We start from the raw sequence: 15,977 nt of genomic DNA on the forward strand, positions 1-15,977 counted from the left end.
ACGGCTGATTAATTAATTGAGCAAAGATTGAAGACCCATGCGAGAGTCACGAGTTGATGATGTTGTCGTCTCAGTAATTGAGTTGGTGTACTGATGATCGACGCTCCAATGTCTTCTAAAATTTGGATCTTTCTCCGTATTATGAGATATGTAAACTTCCTCCCTAGATGAGTTGGGATGGTGCGAAAACGAGTAGGTCGGCGCGCTTCCTCGACGTTGCTGCTCTGAATAGTATGCTTGGCGTGCATCGATGGGTATAGGAAACATTTGCGGCGACGGCAATGTCCTCGGTGAAGCAGAAGACACTGAATTAAGATCGGATACCATTGACGGTGGTTCCAGCGTTGATATCTCCGAAAATGCTGGAGACATTATCGCAGATTCTATAAGTCGACTGCTGCCGGTTAGAATGGGCGCGAGACGCCGGGCGTTGTCATCTTCATGGGTAGGCGAGGCCGATCGTTTCTGAAGAATCAACTGAGAAACTGGAACGGGGCTTCGGTTTCGACGAGCTTTTGCTGGCGAAACCGCCGACGATCTTCGGGCATGATGTTCATGGTCACTGGCGCGGGGATATGGGTGCTCAATGCGGCCATTAAATGTGCGCGAGGAGTGCTGGCCAGTCGTCTGCACCACCAGACCTCGCCTCTTACGGTTCATGTTGCCATTCCACCAGTTTTTGACTGCGTTATCGCTGCGGTTGCCCAGTCGGCGTGCAATCTCTGCCCAGCGCTTACCCATCTCATTGACCATACATTCGATCAGAAGCCCCTCGTCAGCAGAAATGGGAGTGTGGTTTAGAGATGGCTTCAGGTTTTGATGAAATCGTTCTCTACATTGCTTGGGAGAACGGAAATGCATCTGCTGGGAGATGCGCACCCAATTGTTGGGCCCTTGTTCATGCACTAGTTGAAGCAGAGTGCTGTCTTCCTCTGGGACCCAAGGACCACGCCGGTGATTAGGCGCCATGGCAGCGGAATGCCAAACTGGTTCGGCGTGAAATATGAGAGAAGACTATATCGAATGTCAGACTTCAATTCTTCAAGCAATAGAACTAAATAATTTGCTAAATTCCCGCTAGACAAGAAATCCAATGGTATGTCCTCTCTTCCTTGCTAGGGATATGGATGCCGAGGGGGGGGTTATTCCAGGTAGACAAGTCCCAACTCACCCAAAAAAGAAAAGACCAGAATTGGGTGCCAGATGAATATGAGATCTGGTAAAGCAAGACGCAGGTGCTTCCCTCTCGTAATCGAGTGCAGGAAGGAATGAAATCAAAGTCTTTGGATGTTGACGATTGAAATCAGACAAGACCACAGGAGGGGCGGGCCCCAAGATATGTATACTTCCAAGGTTATGAGCGATCCCTCGGCAAGCCAGCGGCAGGTCGAGCCACGCAGAAAAAAACAGGGACGCCACGGCCGATGCAGCAGCAGCAGGCAGCCCACTCGAGATCTGAGATCTTCGCGACTAAGAACCAAAAAACGAACCTAAAAGACGGCTAAAACGAAAGGCCCTAACTCCGTAGGAACCTAGAAGGGAATAAACCGATGGGGTGGGTATAAAGTATCGTAGCTAGCTAGCTAGCTAGCTAGCACAAGCCAGGATGACAGGAATGACAGGGGTCTGGAAAACCAATGGAGCAGCTGTCATGGGAATAAAACAATCAATACACAAAAGACATGGATAAGGAGGAATAAGGCTTGAACGTGAAGAGGAGAGGGGCTGAAGACCTGGCCTGGTACAGATACGGTACGTAATACAAATACAATGTACCCAGGTATGTACTGGGACGGGGTGGTCCGTATGTCTACCAACAAGCAACGGGGAATAAGTCCTACGCATTTATTCAGAGACGGGGATATATATGTACGGAGTTCTCCGTACACCGTCAAGTAAGAACTCTAAACGGGATGGGCGGATTTCACCATAGTTCAACGTACTACGATTAAGTGCAAGAGCGTTGGTCTGATTGAATATTGGCTACGCAAAACTTGAAATTTGTACGGAGTAATAAATACAGTGGAGCCCAAGGGCCTTCATTCTTGCACACAGTCGTCGTGTTTACTAGTTTTTTTTTATTTCCCCCTAATTTTCATGCCTGTGGATCTTTTCCCACACGTCAAATCAGTATCGGTACGGCAGATGCAGCATGCGACTGTGGAACAGATCGTGGGGATGATGTGATCATTGATTATTATTTTTTTTTTTTCTTTTTTTCTTTGGTTTTTCTTTTCTTGAGCATCCAAAAGTTAGAGTGGAGCAAGGCTGAGCATTGGCATCAAGCACGGTATACGGAGTAGTTAACTATACTTATATGATAAGTCTTCTTCGCATCGCACCTGGACACATACTACATAGCTACTCGTACATGCGAGTATGAGTATGTTGACCCAGTAGAGATGAATGCTATAGTTATACCATGCAGCTATTATACTCTGTCGTGCTCTGTATAATCTTATAGTTGACCCGGGGCTTTGGGGTTGTCGACACGGGGTGCTACGCAGGACGCTTTGGTGTGCCCCACCCAGGGGGGGAGGGCTATTTAGAGCGCATTTTTGCGCTGTTTCGTTACATACATTATTCATTACACATAATATAATGCAAATTGAACATTGGCTGCCTGGCTGGGCTTAGCGTTCAGGGAGCTTCAGCCAGCCTGTCATGGCTGACGGCACATGCCATGGACGCAGCCGTTTGTGCCACCGGTTTTGCTCGGATGATCTGGAGGCGTTGATCAATATTCCACTTCGTACAAGAATCCTCCGGCAAGAGACAGACTTGGTGTTTTTAGATTAATATTATTGCTTGCTATAGCTCATGCCCTGCTCGGTTTGGGTCATGAGAGAGAAGCGAAGCTAGCTGAAAGAATAGTCCATTTTGTATCCGGCGTTTGAAAGCGGATCTCTGGGTCAGCGTCGGGCTGAACACTGTTGATTGCATCATCTTCAATGCTATTATAATACTATGACTATAACATGGTATGGCACTTATAATGTATACGTGTAAGGCCTCTTTTCGACATGGCTTGTGGGGTGAATCAGCAAAACACCACTATGGGTGAAACAATAGACTCGGCTCGCTAGCGTCGTGGTGCTTCGTACATTTTGATGTTTAATTTCTATTTTATGGTTCCAGCGGGCGTTAATGGCTAGCCAGGCACTGCGGCGCGATGGTTGGCTGAGCCCGCGAGTCCGTGCAGCCCCTTAAAAGACGTTGAGATTCGTGGCATACGGAGTACTCCGGATATTATAATTTAGATTGCTATGTATTATATCTATTTATATTCCCTACGCATAATCAAATCAACAGCATCGATGGATTGTATTACGATTACTCTGACTACCAGCGACAGCACGATTTCCGGTGACATTGCCATATAGTATAAGGCAATTGAAGCAAACTACGTACAGATATAATATACTCTCGCATCGCTGCATCTAGGGATGGTGTGCATGAGCACACGCCAGCCCTTGGCCCAGCGGATTTACACAAAGGCTAGTCAATAATTTTCCGACGGGCTCGAGCCATTCCAATCTATTGTACAAAGGGGATCCATCCTTGGGCTGATCTTCTCCTTTTCTCACCACACGCGAGACTATTGAATCGACCAGCTCAGCCAGCCGCTTTCACAGTCCAAATTTGTTTCTAGCCGTGGCTGTGCTTTCCGAAGATCCTTCTCCGCCCATGTGACATTGCGCGGACTGATTGGCTTGCTCAAGCCTCAGCGCTGTGGCGATCTCGTCGGGTATGTTTCGATCAGTCGAAGAAAGAAATGCGCAGGAAGAAGGCCTTTACCTGGTGCCGAGGTATAGACTGCGATCCAACAATCACCCCAAGGCATGAGGTACGTTTGCCTTGGCAAGCATTTGTACAAAAATCGGGGATTGTTGGTCACCTACGTAGAGTTAACTAAAAAGAATATATGTAATATACCAGATCGGTATTGTATTGTTACTAGCGTGTGCCATCGTGGGCCAATCCAGTTTCGGCGGCCGAGGGCTATTCTGGGCCACACCATTTGCCCAGTTCGGACAGCGCCGTTTTAGCCCTACGTGGATGATTGCCCAACGCGGACGTCGGCGACCATTTTGGATCCTCGGGCTCCATCCGGGGACTACTCTACGCGCTGCCATTGGCCACAGTTATTTGAAATACTGAGATGGGGCTAGCTCGAACAGGCCTAGTCCATAATCTAGATGTGCAAACTCTATCTCGTCGTCCCAATAAGTCTCACAAAAAAAATAAACCCATCAACAACAACCGCCAAACATGATTTTTCGACTAGAAGAATTCCTCCTGCCTTGCCGTGTCTCGCCTCGCTTAGTTGTTGCTTGCTCTGCTCAATGCCATGATAGGCTTAGTCCCCGAGATCCCTATATCCCATTATATAGATCCTTACCGTTGTCATTCCTGCACCCTAACTACATACGTGAATTATGACAGCTAGTTAGTTCCATCTGTCTATGCTTTGCATTTCCTCTTTTCGAAGCCCAGTACGGATGAATGATGTCATCTTTTTTTTACTCCGAATTCTATTGAATCTTCAGTACAGAGTAGAGGATAACCTTTGGCGTGCAATCGTGCGAGACTCTTCGCTAGACCGGTGACTCGAGGGCTTGTATAGAGTAATTATTGGGATTGAAGACGTATCAACGATCGCCGCATTGACCTACAACCGGCGGACTAGAAACCAACTGCTACTCCGTAGTCTTCAGGGGCGACTAGTTGGATATTATGTCATGCATTCCATGCTTACCGCTGCTAACTACGGAGTGTATGTATCTATGTGCCGAGCGGGGTTCCTAAAGTCGCAGTCACGACCGCTATGAAGCATCTCTGGATGTGTGCTATGATTATATATGTTATCACCTGCAGGTACAAGCATTGAGTTTGTAACGAACAATAGAGTACACGCGTGCTTTCGTTCTTCTTTCGTTGCTTCTTATCTACAAACTAGCCCTATGCAATATATACATCAATAGCTCACCGGAGAAACAAATCCACGAAAAGAGAAATCAGATGGATCGCATTGTTCTTGTTCAAAGTCGTCATATACGATTGTGTACTTCCCGTAAAGAGTAAAGAGGCTGGAGCATCATGTACCGTTTTCCTGTCAAAACCGCCCACGGCCATCCCGGTTTTCAACAAGTTTTTCAACAATAAAGAATTGTCTCAAATTTCAGGCGGTTTGTTATGGGGCGCGCAGCGGGACAGCGGCCCGCATATTAACCAGAGCTATGGGTTTGGGTGATCCAATCATAGTTGTCTAGGCAGTGCCATGGCGGTTGGCAGTGAAAAAGCAAAGCTGGAAATGCTTTTGGTTGGCTTAGCACTATTTTCACAGTGCGTATCATCATGCGTATAATTACTGATTAGTGCGTGCTTCGTCGTCACATTACGCCTCACTGCGGCCTCGGTCAATTGATGCCACGATTAGCGGCGTTGCGTCGAGCAATGTTCTGTGGAGGGGTGAATCGCTATTGTCTTCTGCATCTAGCTAGTTAGAGTTGCCCCACAGCTCTTCGTATTATTATGGGCTCAAAGTACGGAGTATAGTCACTTGCGGAGGAGTACATTGATCTTTCTTACTTTTCCACCTTCCTGATAAGGGTAGATTGTCGTCTGAAAGCGAAGTTGACGGAGACTAAACATTCCGAAAGAAGACACATCCTTGTAAGATTTTAAATACGCAGATCCAGACGGAAATCATATCCGTAGATCTCCGCTGCCAAGCATATGCAGCAGGACATGGCCGGTTTCGAACATGTTAGGGTTTTCTTTTTTCCTTCCGAGGACTACCTACGACGCTACCACCTACTAGCTATGTACGAACACCAGGATTCATTCAGTCAGCCATGATACATCATCTTCCTTCAACTCTAGTAGTTTTGCTTCGTTCTGATCTGATGGTGGTGCAGGCTTTTTTATCCTTTCTCTTTTGTCTTCATAGTACACAGTAAGGATCATCTTGGATTACATTGTCTCTAGACTGTTTTGAGGCATCATGTGGAATAAACTTCACTTTCTATGTCTATAAGGATTAAAAAGATCTCAACTTAGGACTAACATGGCATAGATGCTTACTTCCTTCCTTTCTTCCTCGAAACTAGTAGGCGCACCTCTTATTCAACGGGGTGCCTGCACTGAGAACAAGAGTACCGTTATTTCTTGCTGCCAAACAAAGATGCCTCAAGCCGCGCCTGTCTAGCCGTCTCTGCTCGCTTGTTCTCTGAAATAATCATCTGCTTGCATTCATCCCACGAAGCAGCGCGGCGCTTCCCAGTCTTGAATAGTCTCCAAATAGCAGGAGTGAATACGCCATTCTGTAACAGGTTGTAGAATTGTCTATCCTGCAACCATAATTTCCATGCACGCCAATTCACCCAACCAGACGACAAATTCTGATAGATACCAGCTCCAGATGCCCAGTCAATCCACTTCAGCTGGTCAGGTAGATTCAAGAAGACAGGATAAAAGGTTGACTTATCTAAGGGCGAATAACGAGCTTGAAGAAGATCCCTTTCCTTCAGATGCCATGCATGCCAGTCCTTCATTTCGCGCAGCGAGGGTAAAGGCGTTCGGTGTTTCCATATTTGACAAATGGCAGCTGCGGTCATCTCGTATTGAACAAAGCCAGGGACCGGAACGAATCCGAGTCCGAGGTATGCAAGGGACATGCGAATCTTCTCGTTCTCATGCAACGGGAAGATGTTTCGGTAGAGATGAGGCTCTTCAAATTCGTAGCCGGGAGGGTGTGGATGACATCCTGCCGTTTCCGTGCCGTCAGAGAAAACCAGGTCGTCAGGCATGCCACCAGAGCTATAGCCGGTACAATAGATAATAGAGTCTATGTTCTCGAGTATACGACCGTCGGAGAGCTCAACGGACTTGGGGCCAGTGATGCGGCGAACCGAAGGAACAGACTCTGCTATTCCAGAATTTAACAGCCGCCACAAAGCGTCTCCCAACACTGGGGGTCGAACGGCTATTGAAGGTGCTGGATCGAGGCCCCATTCTTCGGGGATGTTGGGATAGGTTTTCTGTGATTGCTTGGTTATGCCCTTCTGCGTCAACCACCAGTAGAAGCGACTGAAATTTTTGTTTAGGAAGGCCATGAAAAGAGTCTCCTTGAGAGTGGTACTGTCAAATGTTGCACCATCTTCACGGAAACGCGATAAGAGCAAGAGGCCTTGACGATGAGCCATATAGACGTGGTTGGCAGCGTGAGATTCAAGAGCAACACACACATCCTGGGCGGTACCATGTATCCCAATGATCAACACATTCTGTCCTCGAAATTCTTCGGGTCGGTGGAAGTCAACTGAATGAATCACTTTTCCTTGGAAGGTTTCTACATTCTTCAACTTTGGCCACCGAGGGTATTGGAAGGCCCCTGTGGCTATGCATATCTTGTCAAAATGTTGTGTTCGAACTTTGCCAGATTTAAGGTCTTGAACGGTGACTGTCCATGGCTTTTGATTGTTTTCTGAGTACTGCATGCGGAGGACTTTGGTGGAGAGATTGTAGTATTCTTGAAGTCCAAAATTGCTTGCGTAGTCCTCCAGGTACTGGAGGATCTGCGCGGCTGTGGGAAATGTGTCCGCATCTTCATTGAAGGGGAAATCGGAGAAAGCAGACCTCCATTTGCTATTGTTGAATACGGTAGTGGTATGGGCTGAGATCGTAGAATCCTCTGTGCCTCTCCACAGTCCACCCAAGTAGGCTCGGCATTCAAAGCCAACTACCTGAAAGCCCTCTTCCAAAAAGGTTTTCATTGCGACCATCCCAATAGGGCCGCCGCCGATGACACAGACGGTTACCGGTGCCATTCTCGTGTTGTTTAGCGACTCGACCGTGTTCTTGGACCCAGAGATGAATCCCTCGATGGCTCACGGTGCCAATTTAGGTAACCTGAGCTCTTGATCTCAATTCTCGATGCGAAGTGACAGACGCCACCACGGATCTGGAGATCGGGGGCTGCATTTATATAACAATGACTGTGGTTCAGTCAGCCAGGAGTGGACAGATCTATGTGATCATTTTATCTTGTCTCTGCGAATGCATCCATCTATTCTCTCACACGCACACACACGGAGTTGGTTATCGGAGTTACTTGTGAACGCCGTTTCTTTTAGTGTCAGATATTTACCGAAATGGCAATATTGTAAACATCGTGATGTTCTTAGACATGGCCTCACCGACTCGGGTCTATTGCCAGCCCCTTGGGAAACTCCGTTGTGAGATGTCTGGAAGACTTTCTTTTTCGGTTGCTTCTTTTATTCTTTTTTTCAATGCATTCTGGGACATATAGTGCCTGCCAAGTGCCGAGATCTACCGAGCACAGAGCGTCTATCAGGCGGTGATCATCCATCTGTTACCTAATCACGGGCCATGGTAAGGCGGCACAGCTGATAATTTTTGGCCGGACCGAAGTTGTGCTTCTGAGAATGAACGTCGTTTTTCACTCTTTGCATGATGCAGGTTGATGAATTGCTTGGAAGGTGTGCGGTGAGCCATGTCGGATACCAGCACACTTTGTCCGCCGTATACTATTGGGGATATTCCAAGGTTTCTTTGTAACACCCAAACCGCAAGAATGAATGAAGTATGGAGCTAACTTGCAGAGGCTTCGTCGTCTTCCTGTCCATGTTGATAGACAGTGATTTATACCTCGGAAGTATGCCTTGCTACATCCCAGCCTTGTTTTTTGGGAAACTAGTCAAATCAAATACATATACGACGTCGGACTAGTTTTTCGTTTTATTACCATCACGTAATCAATATAGACCCTTTTATTGGTTAACTGATATATTATAATTACATACCGTCATATATTATCTGATGCTCTAGTCATTGCATTGGATTTTGATAACCATAGTCTACAATGTTGTAAAGCTTCATTAACGTTCCTATACGAGTAGTAGTGCTATACTAGATACCTAGTATCTATTTTAAAAGAAGTCCTTCTTAGCAAGGAAAGGGAGCAGCACACTTTACGCATTGTTTATATTGGAAATTCAGTACCTGCGTCACATATATATATATATCTAACTAGGTACACGATGATATATAAGTGGGAAGTTTTCTCATTCGTAGAATAACTAGACATAAGATTTACTTATCTACAGGTTATTCCGCATAAATTTTTCGTACAGTAGAACCACAAAGACGTTTTTGAACTCCACCTATCTATGTATGTACCAATTGTGATGTAGTTTAGTATCATTATGTAAAGAGTAATTATGATCCTATGGCCCTTATTTCTTCAGTCAAAAATATTTGTCTGCATTCAGCGAGCTGGAAAAAAAAAAGAAATGAACTAGGTTTGGCCCTAAATCGTAACTTGTTTCTCCCTTGCCTCAAACCGATCGCAGATTCATCATTTCACGAAAACATATCTTCAGCCCGACGTCTTCTTCCACCACGCCCTTCCAAGGTATTCGAGAAAAGCTCCTTGCCCGCGTTCGCATTGTACTTGTTTGGAAACAGTTCTTTCACAGCCTGCGCATTGCCTTTGATTGAGATCCCGCTCGCCGCCTGACCACGAATAGCCATGCCCTGGTCATTGGCAGCCCCTTTGATGTGTAATTCTCTTTCTTCCTGAGCCCCATCAACAAGAGGTACGCTCATTCGCTTTGAGAACAAATCCGCCGTTTCATCTGCAGCATCGAATGCGTCTGACCGTCTATGGTTGCTGTTTGCCTTGTTTGGGAAGAGTTCCTTTTTCAGGTAGCTCGCTGCCGTTCTGTTCGGAAACAGCTCTCTGGTATCTGGATTACCGCTTGAGGGAAATAGCTCTTTGCTACGATTTCGCCCATTTCCGGCAGAAAGTCGAGGCGAGCGTTCACGAAACCGTCTGCGACTCTGTTGCTGCTCATCGTCACTTCTCCGCATCTCGTCCAAGTCATCCCGCCCGGGAGATGCACTGCGATCGCGAAGTCGACCTGAACCCAACTCACGTTCTGGAAATAGCTCTCGATGCTGTCGTCTGTCCCTCCTAAATCTGCGTCGTCCTTCTGTATCCGAAAACTCTTCGCTCGAAGTACCTCGGCGATCGCTAGCAACGCCACCATCGTCATCATACATATTAACAGTGAACCCATCGTCTCTGTTCCGACGTCTGCGATGCTCGTGGTCATCAAATCGGAGGCGCCGATAGTCACCATCGTTATCATCACGCCTGCCTCCTTGTCGGCGTTTCTCCGCGAGCTCACGACGCAACTTCTCGCGAGGGTCATGCTCCGGATGCATTAGATAAAACCGGCTAGCTTCATGTGCTCGTGGTTTTTTACGGTCTGTCTTTACTGCAGACCGTACTTGCAGGACCGAATCGGGATGCGATAAGAAGGTTTTTGCTGTACGTAGGCGTAGCGATGGTAGTACTGAGATATCTTCCTCGCCTAGCTGTGTAAAAGCAGTAAGAGCCCGTAGACCAACTTCTTCAGATGAGTAGACAACATTGGCGGATGTGTCATCAATCCATTCAACTCGGCTGGGTGTTTCGTCGGGGAAATGGTCTGTCGCAAATCGCTTGATATCATCCGTAGTCAATTCGTCCACGCCTCGGACATGCACCTTCTCGTAATGCGCTTCGGAAGTTTGGGGTTCCACAACACCATTCTCAGCTGTAAATGCCTGCTGCTCAATATTGTCCTAATCCCGTTTCGAGAAAGTCAGTGCTGAGAGATCAACTTGAGAGGTTGCCATTGCTAAACTCACTGTTTCAATAGCTTCTGCCTCAGGGAAAGGGCCCAGGTCAATATCCATATCAATATCCATTGAGTTCTCCATGTTGTCGACGACGGGATTTGTCGGCTGAAGGGTCGCCACTTCCATTACGATCGAGGTGAAAGTAAACCCAGAGCTATGCTGACATGGAATTAGATTTTCTGGAGATAGCAAGAGCGACCAATGCAAGCAGAGTGGGACGTACTAAACGGAAGGATTCTGACAAACGTAAAAAGCGTTGCTTCTCAATTGCAAGTGAGACAAGATGATAGTGCTGGTTGAACGTTTAGCATGTGCCTTTTGCTCGTTGCAACTTCTGAGCCGACACGTCTTGGCCGACGCTCGAATGCGGAGGAGCCTCACGCCTCCACGGCCGGATGACTAAGCAGGCACTAACGTATTTCCCGGGTAAACCGCGCACCTGTAATTCCTATACAAAATAGACAATTTTACCCCCCTGTAAATTCCACAAATTTATATATAAAGTAGATCTAAAAACTTAATATATTAAATAATATATATATAAGAGCTTATTTATAAAAAAATAATAAGAATCTATCTATAGTTTTGTTAAGATAATAAGAAATCCGCTAGTAATTATTGTAATTTTTAATACGAAAGGGTTTATAAGATATATAGAATCTATAAAGCTATATATATAATAGTATATGAATATTATTTGATATATAAACTTTACAAGTCTTGTTTATATATAAATTTGTGGAATTTACTGGGGGTTAAAAATATCTATTTTGTATAGGTGCGCGGTTTACCTGGGTGCGCGGTTTAGCCGGGAAATACGTTATCTCCCTGACTTCCTCACTTCGCTCGGATGAATCTTTGGCATTCGGATCACTACTCGCATACGTGAGGGAGTATTGTTATGTGGGACTTGAATCAGTAGAACCTGTTTTGATTCCTCTAGAGGAAGAAAAATGGCATCACCAGATCACACAGCCTCTGAGTCTCTGCTAGCAAGCGCTCTTGTAGCACGCTTTCTGCGGTCGAACAATTACAACGAAACTCTGCGTACTTTCATCCGTGAGGCAAATCTGCCTTCCGACGCCGGGGCTATCAAATACAAGTCACACGATCACGGCAATGTGGAGCAATGGACTCTGGAAGGGATTATCCAGGAGAAAAAGAAATTTGATCAGAGCCTGTCCTTCGAGAGATATGGCGATTCGCAGCTCAGGGAGGATGAGTGGAGTATGCCGGGTGAGTAGGCATGTAAACTGCCCAGCAATTTATGCAGATTAGCTATTAGATATATGTACATGCTTATGAAAGTTGATGTCTTTAGCTCCCTCGTCACCAAAAGTTATAGAAACGCCCACTTCGTCCAATCTGCTCTCGGTCTCAGTTGCGCCATGGCAGATAATACATGCTGATGACGATCAAAATGCAGCCTCATACATCGTTTCTACTAGCGCCGATAAACGTCTGAATGCCTTCAATGTGGGCTCAGACAACGCAATAGCAGCCTCAATGGCAGGGCTTTCAAACTCGCCTATCCTGTCCATTGCTGTTATTCGGGGAGGGAACTATCACTTTCTAACGAGTATGTCCGGGCAACTTCTCTTAGTGCGGAATACTCAAGTAATAGACCAAAGAATGGACCATACAAAGTACGTAGTCAAAGTTCTTGCCTATGAGGAAGATAACAGCGAAGATGTATGGATTGTTACCGCAGGATGGGATTCCCAGGTCCTGATCTACCGCATGGCTGTATCCTCGTCCTCTCCATCCGTAACGGATCATAGGATAGGTGAGCCAGTGGGATCGGTCAAATTGCCAACAAACCCAGAATCTGTACTCCTTGTACATCATCCTGAATCCCAAGACCTGACGCTCCTCGTGTCACGGCGTGACTCAACGTTTATTTACTACTACGATCTGGAGCCACTGCGCTCCGCCAGCACGTTACAAAAGTGCGAAGAAATTGGCAAACAGAACCTTGCACCTCGTTCAAACGCATGGGTCGCATTTTCACCGTCTTGTCTCGCTCAAAGTCCACACGATCCTGGGTTGATCGCAGTCGCGTTGTCAACATTACCACATATGAAAATCATGATTGTCCGTTTGTTGTTCCCGCCCCCTCATCGCGATATTATCGACGACAGTACCAGTCACAGTTCAAGCCGCAATCGTGAGGTCGTAGCAGAGAGGGCCCCCAGCACAGATACTCCGGTTGGAGCTTCTACGTCCGCGCCTGGAACCCAACTCAGTCAGGCCATGGCCTCACTGGCTCTTCAAAACCGCGAAGATGCCGCCATTGTCATCCAAGCTAATACCCTTGCGCCACAGACTGCTTACTCAACTCCTCAGGTTGTGTGGCGACCTGATGGATCTGGACTGTGGGTTGGCGGTGATGATGGAGTTATCCGTGGTATTGAGGCCAAGACAGGCAAGTTGGTGACAACATTGAAAAATGGTCACGAAGTGGGCAGTAAAGTGAGAAGTATTTGGGCGGGTTGGGTCAATGTAGGTGGAACAATTGAAGAGTGGGTTGTCAGTGGTGGCTTTGACAAAAAGTTGATCGTGTGGAAGTAACGAGATATCCAGAACATCAAGACCTTCCAAGATTACAAACTTTCACGTGATATTACACGCTCACGAATGGTTTTCCCAGCGTGAAACGACGGTAGGCAAACGTAGCTATACATAAATAACTCTTTTAAATATCATATAGCGGCAACACGACGTACAAATGAGATGTCATTGATAAAGGGAACCCCTCTTCAGTTAATTGAGTATAATTCTACATAGTTTTGAAATAGACTGAAACGCGTAGGTAGACAAATAATTATTTACATCAAGGAGTCTATTTCACGTAAGTTTGGAGGCTTTCAAGGACCTGGGAAGCAGTTAGTAAGACAATGTACAGTTGACATAGAAATAGCGCGGCATACCTCAAGCTCAATCTTAGCCTCGGCGATATCCTGCTCACTGCCGCTGCCATTGGCAATCTTCTGAGCCTCAGAAATCTGAGCACGGATAGCCTGTTATGTGTATTAGTGCCAATATCTTCCAATGCGGCTTCTTTTTTAGGTAAAACTGACATCAGCGGAGAAATCCTCCAAGGCGAAACCCTCGACGGCGTTAATGCTGAGGCGAGAGTCGGGCTGAACGACGGCGAAACCACCAGAAACTAGAAAGAAAAGAAACCAGGATGGTTAGTCAACGCAGATCGGGACGAATGTTACTGCGCAATTCCCTTCGATGCCGGGCATTGTAGGATTGGTTTTCACGCGGACGACGTACGGAAGAATTGCTTGGTGCCACCGCTCTCCTCGAGGACCTCGACAAGGCCAGGCTTCAACTGTTCAATGGATGGGACGTGGTTGGCAAGAATACCCATCTCACCGGACTCGGCGGGAATGTTGACTTGGACACTGTAACAATAAATTAGAAACCCGTACAAATATCGTCTGAGGGCAGCGCGGATGATGCGGAACATACACGTCAGCGGACTTGAAAAGGTTCTAAAACAGTGACACGGTTAGCAATTGAGTCGTTCAAGATGGCCGTTTGCTCAATGCGTTGAGCAATGCTTTTTCATCATACCTGGTGAGGCATAGCCAGGGAGAGCTTGATCTTGTCGGGGACAGCATCGGCATAAGTTCTGCGACCAGCAGGAACGCGAATGGCGGTAGGACGCACCCGGAGGGCAGCCCGTGCGAACCGGAGAGAGCTCATTGTGCAGTTGTTTGAGGGGAGGTGAGGCTTGGAGACGTTAACCTTCAAATGCTGAGGTGGTTCGAGAGAAACGGTCAAAGTCGGAAACAAACTCACCAAACCCGATCAGAGGCTTGGCAGCACGTCACGTGATCGATGTCGACTCGATTGGCATGCCTTTCTTCTTTCTCCTCGTCTGTGAGGAATGTACAATCGAATGGTGTAATATTCTTCAATTGGTTTCTGACTAGATGTGCAACAAGTGTGACAGAACCAAATTGAACGGAGACGCCACTGTCTGTATTACTATGCTATCATTTCCTCCGGAAGTCTTCTAAAATGTAGTCGCAACTAATTTGACCAATCAATTCTGCCATTGAATGGAAAAAAAGGATTCATTTCAAATAAAAAAGATTATTGAAATAGTTAGTTACCAAATTCTATAACTACTATCGTTTTGTCATTGATACAATCCTGGGGCCTTGATGTTTGTATTTGTACGTAGTTACTGGCGGATTGATATGGCACTAGCCACTTTCGCCTAAGCGAGATTGTCCACACAACCCGAGCCCTACCCGACCAGCGACACTTCTTCCTTCTCCAGTTCAGCCTTCACTACGACAACCTCCTCATCGCGACAACACCGTCAAGATGGCCAGTACGTTTTGCACCCGGCCATGCAACTTCTTCTTATTACACAGCATGACTGACTTGCTCGTTGTTTAGAGTCCAAGAACTCGTCTCAGCACAACCAGAGCAAGAAGGCTCACCGTAACGGGTTCGTCAATTATCGCATTCCGCATTTTCGCACAAGAACAGCACCTCTTTGACCTCCTTGCGCTTCCCTTCGAATCTATTAATCATCCGAATGGCTTTGCACAGTCTCACTAACGCAATCTTTTTCATCTGCAGTATCAAGAAGCCCAAGACCTACCGTTACCCTTCCTTGAAGGGAACCGACCCCAAGTTCCGCCGCAACCACAGACACGCTCTTCACGGCACCGCCAAGGCTTTGGTACGTTTCATTAAACTACTTCCACCGGTTCTCGCATAAACCAGGCAGAGGAATCTGTTGCGAAAGGGAGAGAAGGGTATACTAACGGCTTCTCTACAGAAGGAACGCGACGAGGGCAAGCGGGAGATTGCTTAAAGGGGAAAAAATGAAAAAATTCTGAAAACGTGAAAATTCATCTTGATTATTCGGCGAAGGTTCTCTATTTGTGAGATAATGATCTATCATGATTGTCAAATTAGACACGACAATTCGACTCGAGCGGAGATGACATGAGGCTCGACAATTTTCTCAGGAAATCCTTTACCTTTTCTTTCCGCAGGTAGAAACGAATCTTTCTGTCCACCCGTTTCGAGAATGAGATAGTCGAAGATATCTGTCGTAAAGAAGCATTGAGAAACGAGAAGGGGGAAATTATCTCAGGGAGCAACCGTCTGCTTTCTGCGATGAAGGAAATAAGAACGCATTATCCGTTTCCGTATTGATCAGGCATATGTGTGTACAGCTTCGTGGCTCATTTCCATGCCCGACTGCTGAAGGATTATTCTTAACGTGC

The 15,977-nt window shown here is 46.5% G+C and overlaps 7 protein-coding genes across 7 annotated transcripts, besides 3 other annotated features; 3 read left to right on the forward strand and 4 right to left on the reverse strand.

Moving 5' to 3' along the window:
- Positions 1 to 12: 12 nt before the first annotated feature.
- Positions 13 to 969, reverse strand: UA08_05062 (hypothetical protein; the record flags this gene model as incomplete). The annotated part of the gene is made up of 1 exon (XM_020267814.1): positions 13 to 969. One exon carries the CDS (start codon positions 967 to 969, stop codon positions 13 to 15), a length of 957 nt encoding a protein of 318 aa, XP_020119547.1.
- A 603-nt stretch (positions 970 to 1,572) lies between these two features.
- Positions 1,573 to 1,596: a repeat region (Identified by RepeatMasker using a combination of RepBase library and repeat library created with RepeatScout).
- A 2,179-nt stretch (positions 1,597 to 3,775) lies between these two features.
- UA08_05063 (hypothetical protein) lies at positions 3,776 to 4,161 on the forward strand (the record flags this gene model as incomplete). Its single annotated transcript, XM_020267815.1, has 2 exons — positions 3,776 to 3,847; positions 3,940 to 4,161. 2 exons carry the CDS (start codon positions 3,776 to 3,778, stop codon positions 4,159 to 4,161), a joined length of 294 nt encoding a protein of 97 aa, XP_020119546.1.
- Positions 4,162 to 6,164: 2,003 nt separating this feature from the next.
- Positions 6,165 to 7,832, reverse strand: UA08_05064 (hypothetical protein; the record flags this gene model as incomplete). Its single annotated transcript, XM_020267816.1, has 1 exon — positions 6,165 to 7,832. The coding sequence occupies one exon, from the start codon at positions 7,830 to 7,832 to the stop codon at positions 6,165 to 6,167; it is 1,668 nt and encodes a 555-aa protein (XP_020119545.1).
- Positions 7,353 to 7,391: a repeat region (Identified by RepeatMasker using a combination of RepBase library and repeat library created with RepeatScout).
- A 1,555-nt stretch (positions 7,833 to 9,387) lies between the features above and the next one.
- UA08_05065 (hypothetical protein) lies at positions 9,388 to 10,839 on the reverse strand (the record flags this gene model as incomplete). The annotated part of the gene is made up of 2 exons (XM_020267817.1): positions 9,388 to 10,656; positions 10,723 to 10,839. 2 exons carry the CDS (start codon positions 10,837 to 10,839, stop codon positions 9,388 to 9,390), a joined length of 1,386 nt encoding a protein of 461 aa, XP_020119550.1.
- Positions 10,840 to 11,127: 288 nt separating this feature from the next.
- Positions 11,128 to 11,539: a repeat region (Identified by RepeatMasker using a combination of RepBase library and repeat library created with RepeatScout).
- A 127-nt stretch (positions 11,540 to 11,666) lies between these two features.
- On the forward strand, positions 11,667 to 13,284 carry UA08_05066 (hypothetical protein; the record flags this gene model as incomplete). Its single annotated transcript, XM_020267819.1, has 3 exons — positions 11,667 to 11,949; positions 12,035 to 12,292; positions 12,368 to 13,284. 3 exons carry the CDS (start codon positions 11,667 to 11,669, stop codon positions 13,282 to 13,284), a joined length of 1,458 nt encoding a protein of 485 aa, XP_020119549.1.
- Positions 13,285 to 13,555: 271 nt separating this feature from the next.
- On the reverse strand, positions 13,556 to 14,430 carry UA08_05067 (ATP synthase subunit delta, mitochondrial; the record flags this gene model as incomplete). The annotated part of the gene is made up of 6 exons (XM_020267820.1): positions 13,556 to 13,588; positions 13,644 to 13,733; positions 13,794 to 13,882; positions 13,996 to 14,126; positions 14,194 to 14,216; positions 14,299 to 14,430. 6 exons carry the CDS (start codon positions 14,428 to 14,430, stop codon positions 13,556 to 13,558), a joined length of 498 nt encoding a protein of 165 aa, XP_020119753.1.
- A 630-nt stretch (positions 14,431 to 15,060) lies between these two features.
- Positions 15,061 to 15,559, forward strand: UA08_05068 (hypothetical protein; the record flags this gene model as incomplete). The annotated part of the gene is made up of 4 exons (XM_020267821.1): positions 15,061 to 15,067; positions 15,136 to 15,187; positions 15,322 to 15,424; positions 15,524 to 15,559. 4 exons carry the CDS (start codon positions 15,061 to 15,063, stop codon positions 15,557 to 15,559), a joined length of 198 nt encoding a protein of 65 aa, XP_020119754.1.
- Positions 15,560 to 15,977: the final 418 nt, after the last annotated feature.

This window comes from Talaromyces atroroseus (assembly GCF_001907595.1).
Source record: "Talaromyces atroroseus strain IBT 11181 chromosome Unknown scaffold_6, whole genome shotgun sequence".
Classification (NCBI taxonomy): domain Eukaryota; kingdom Fungi; phylum Ascomycota; class Eurotiomycetes; order Eurotiales; family Trichocomaceae; genus Talaromyces; species Talaromyces atroroseus.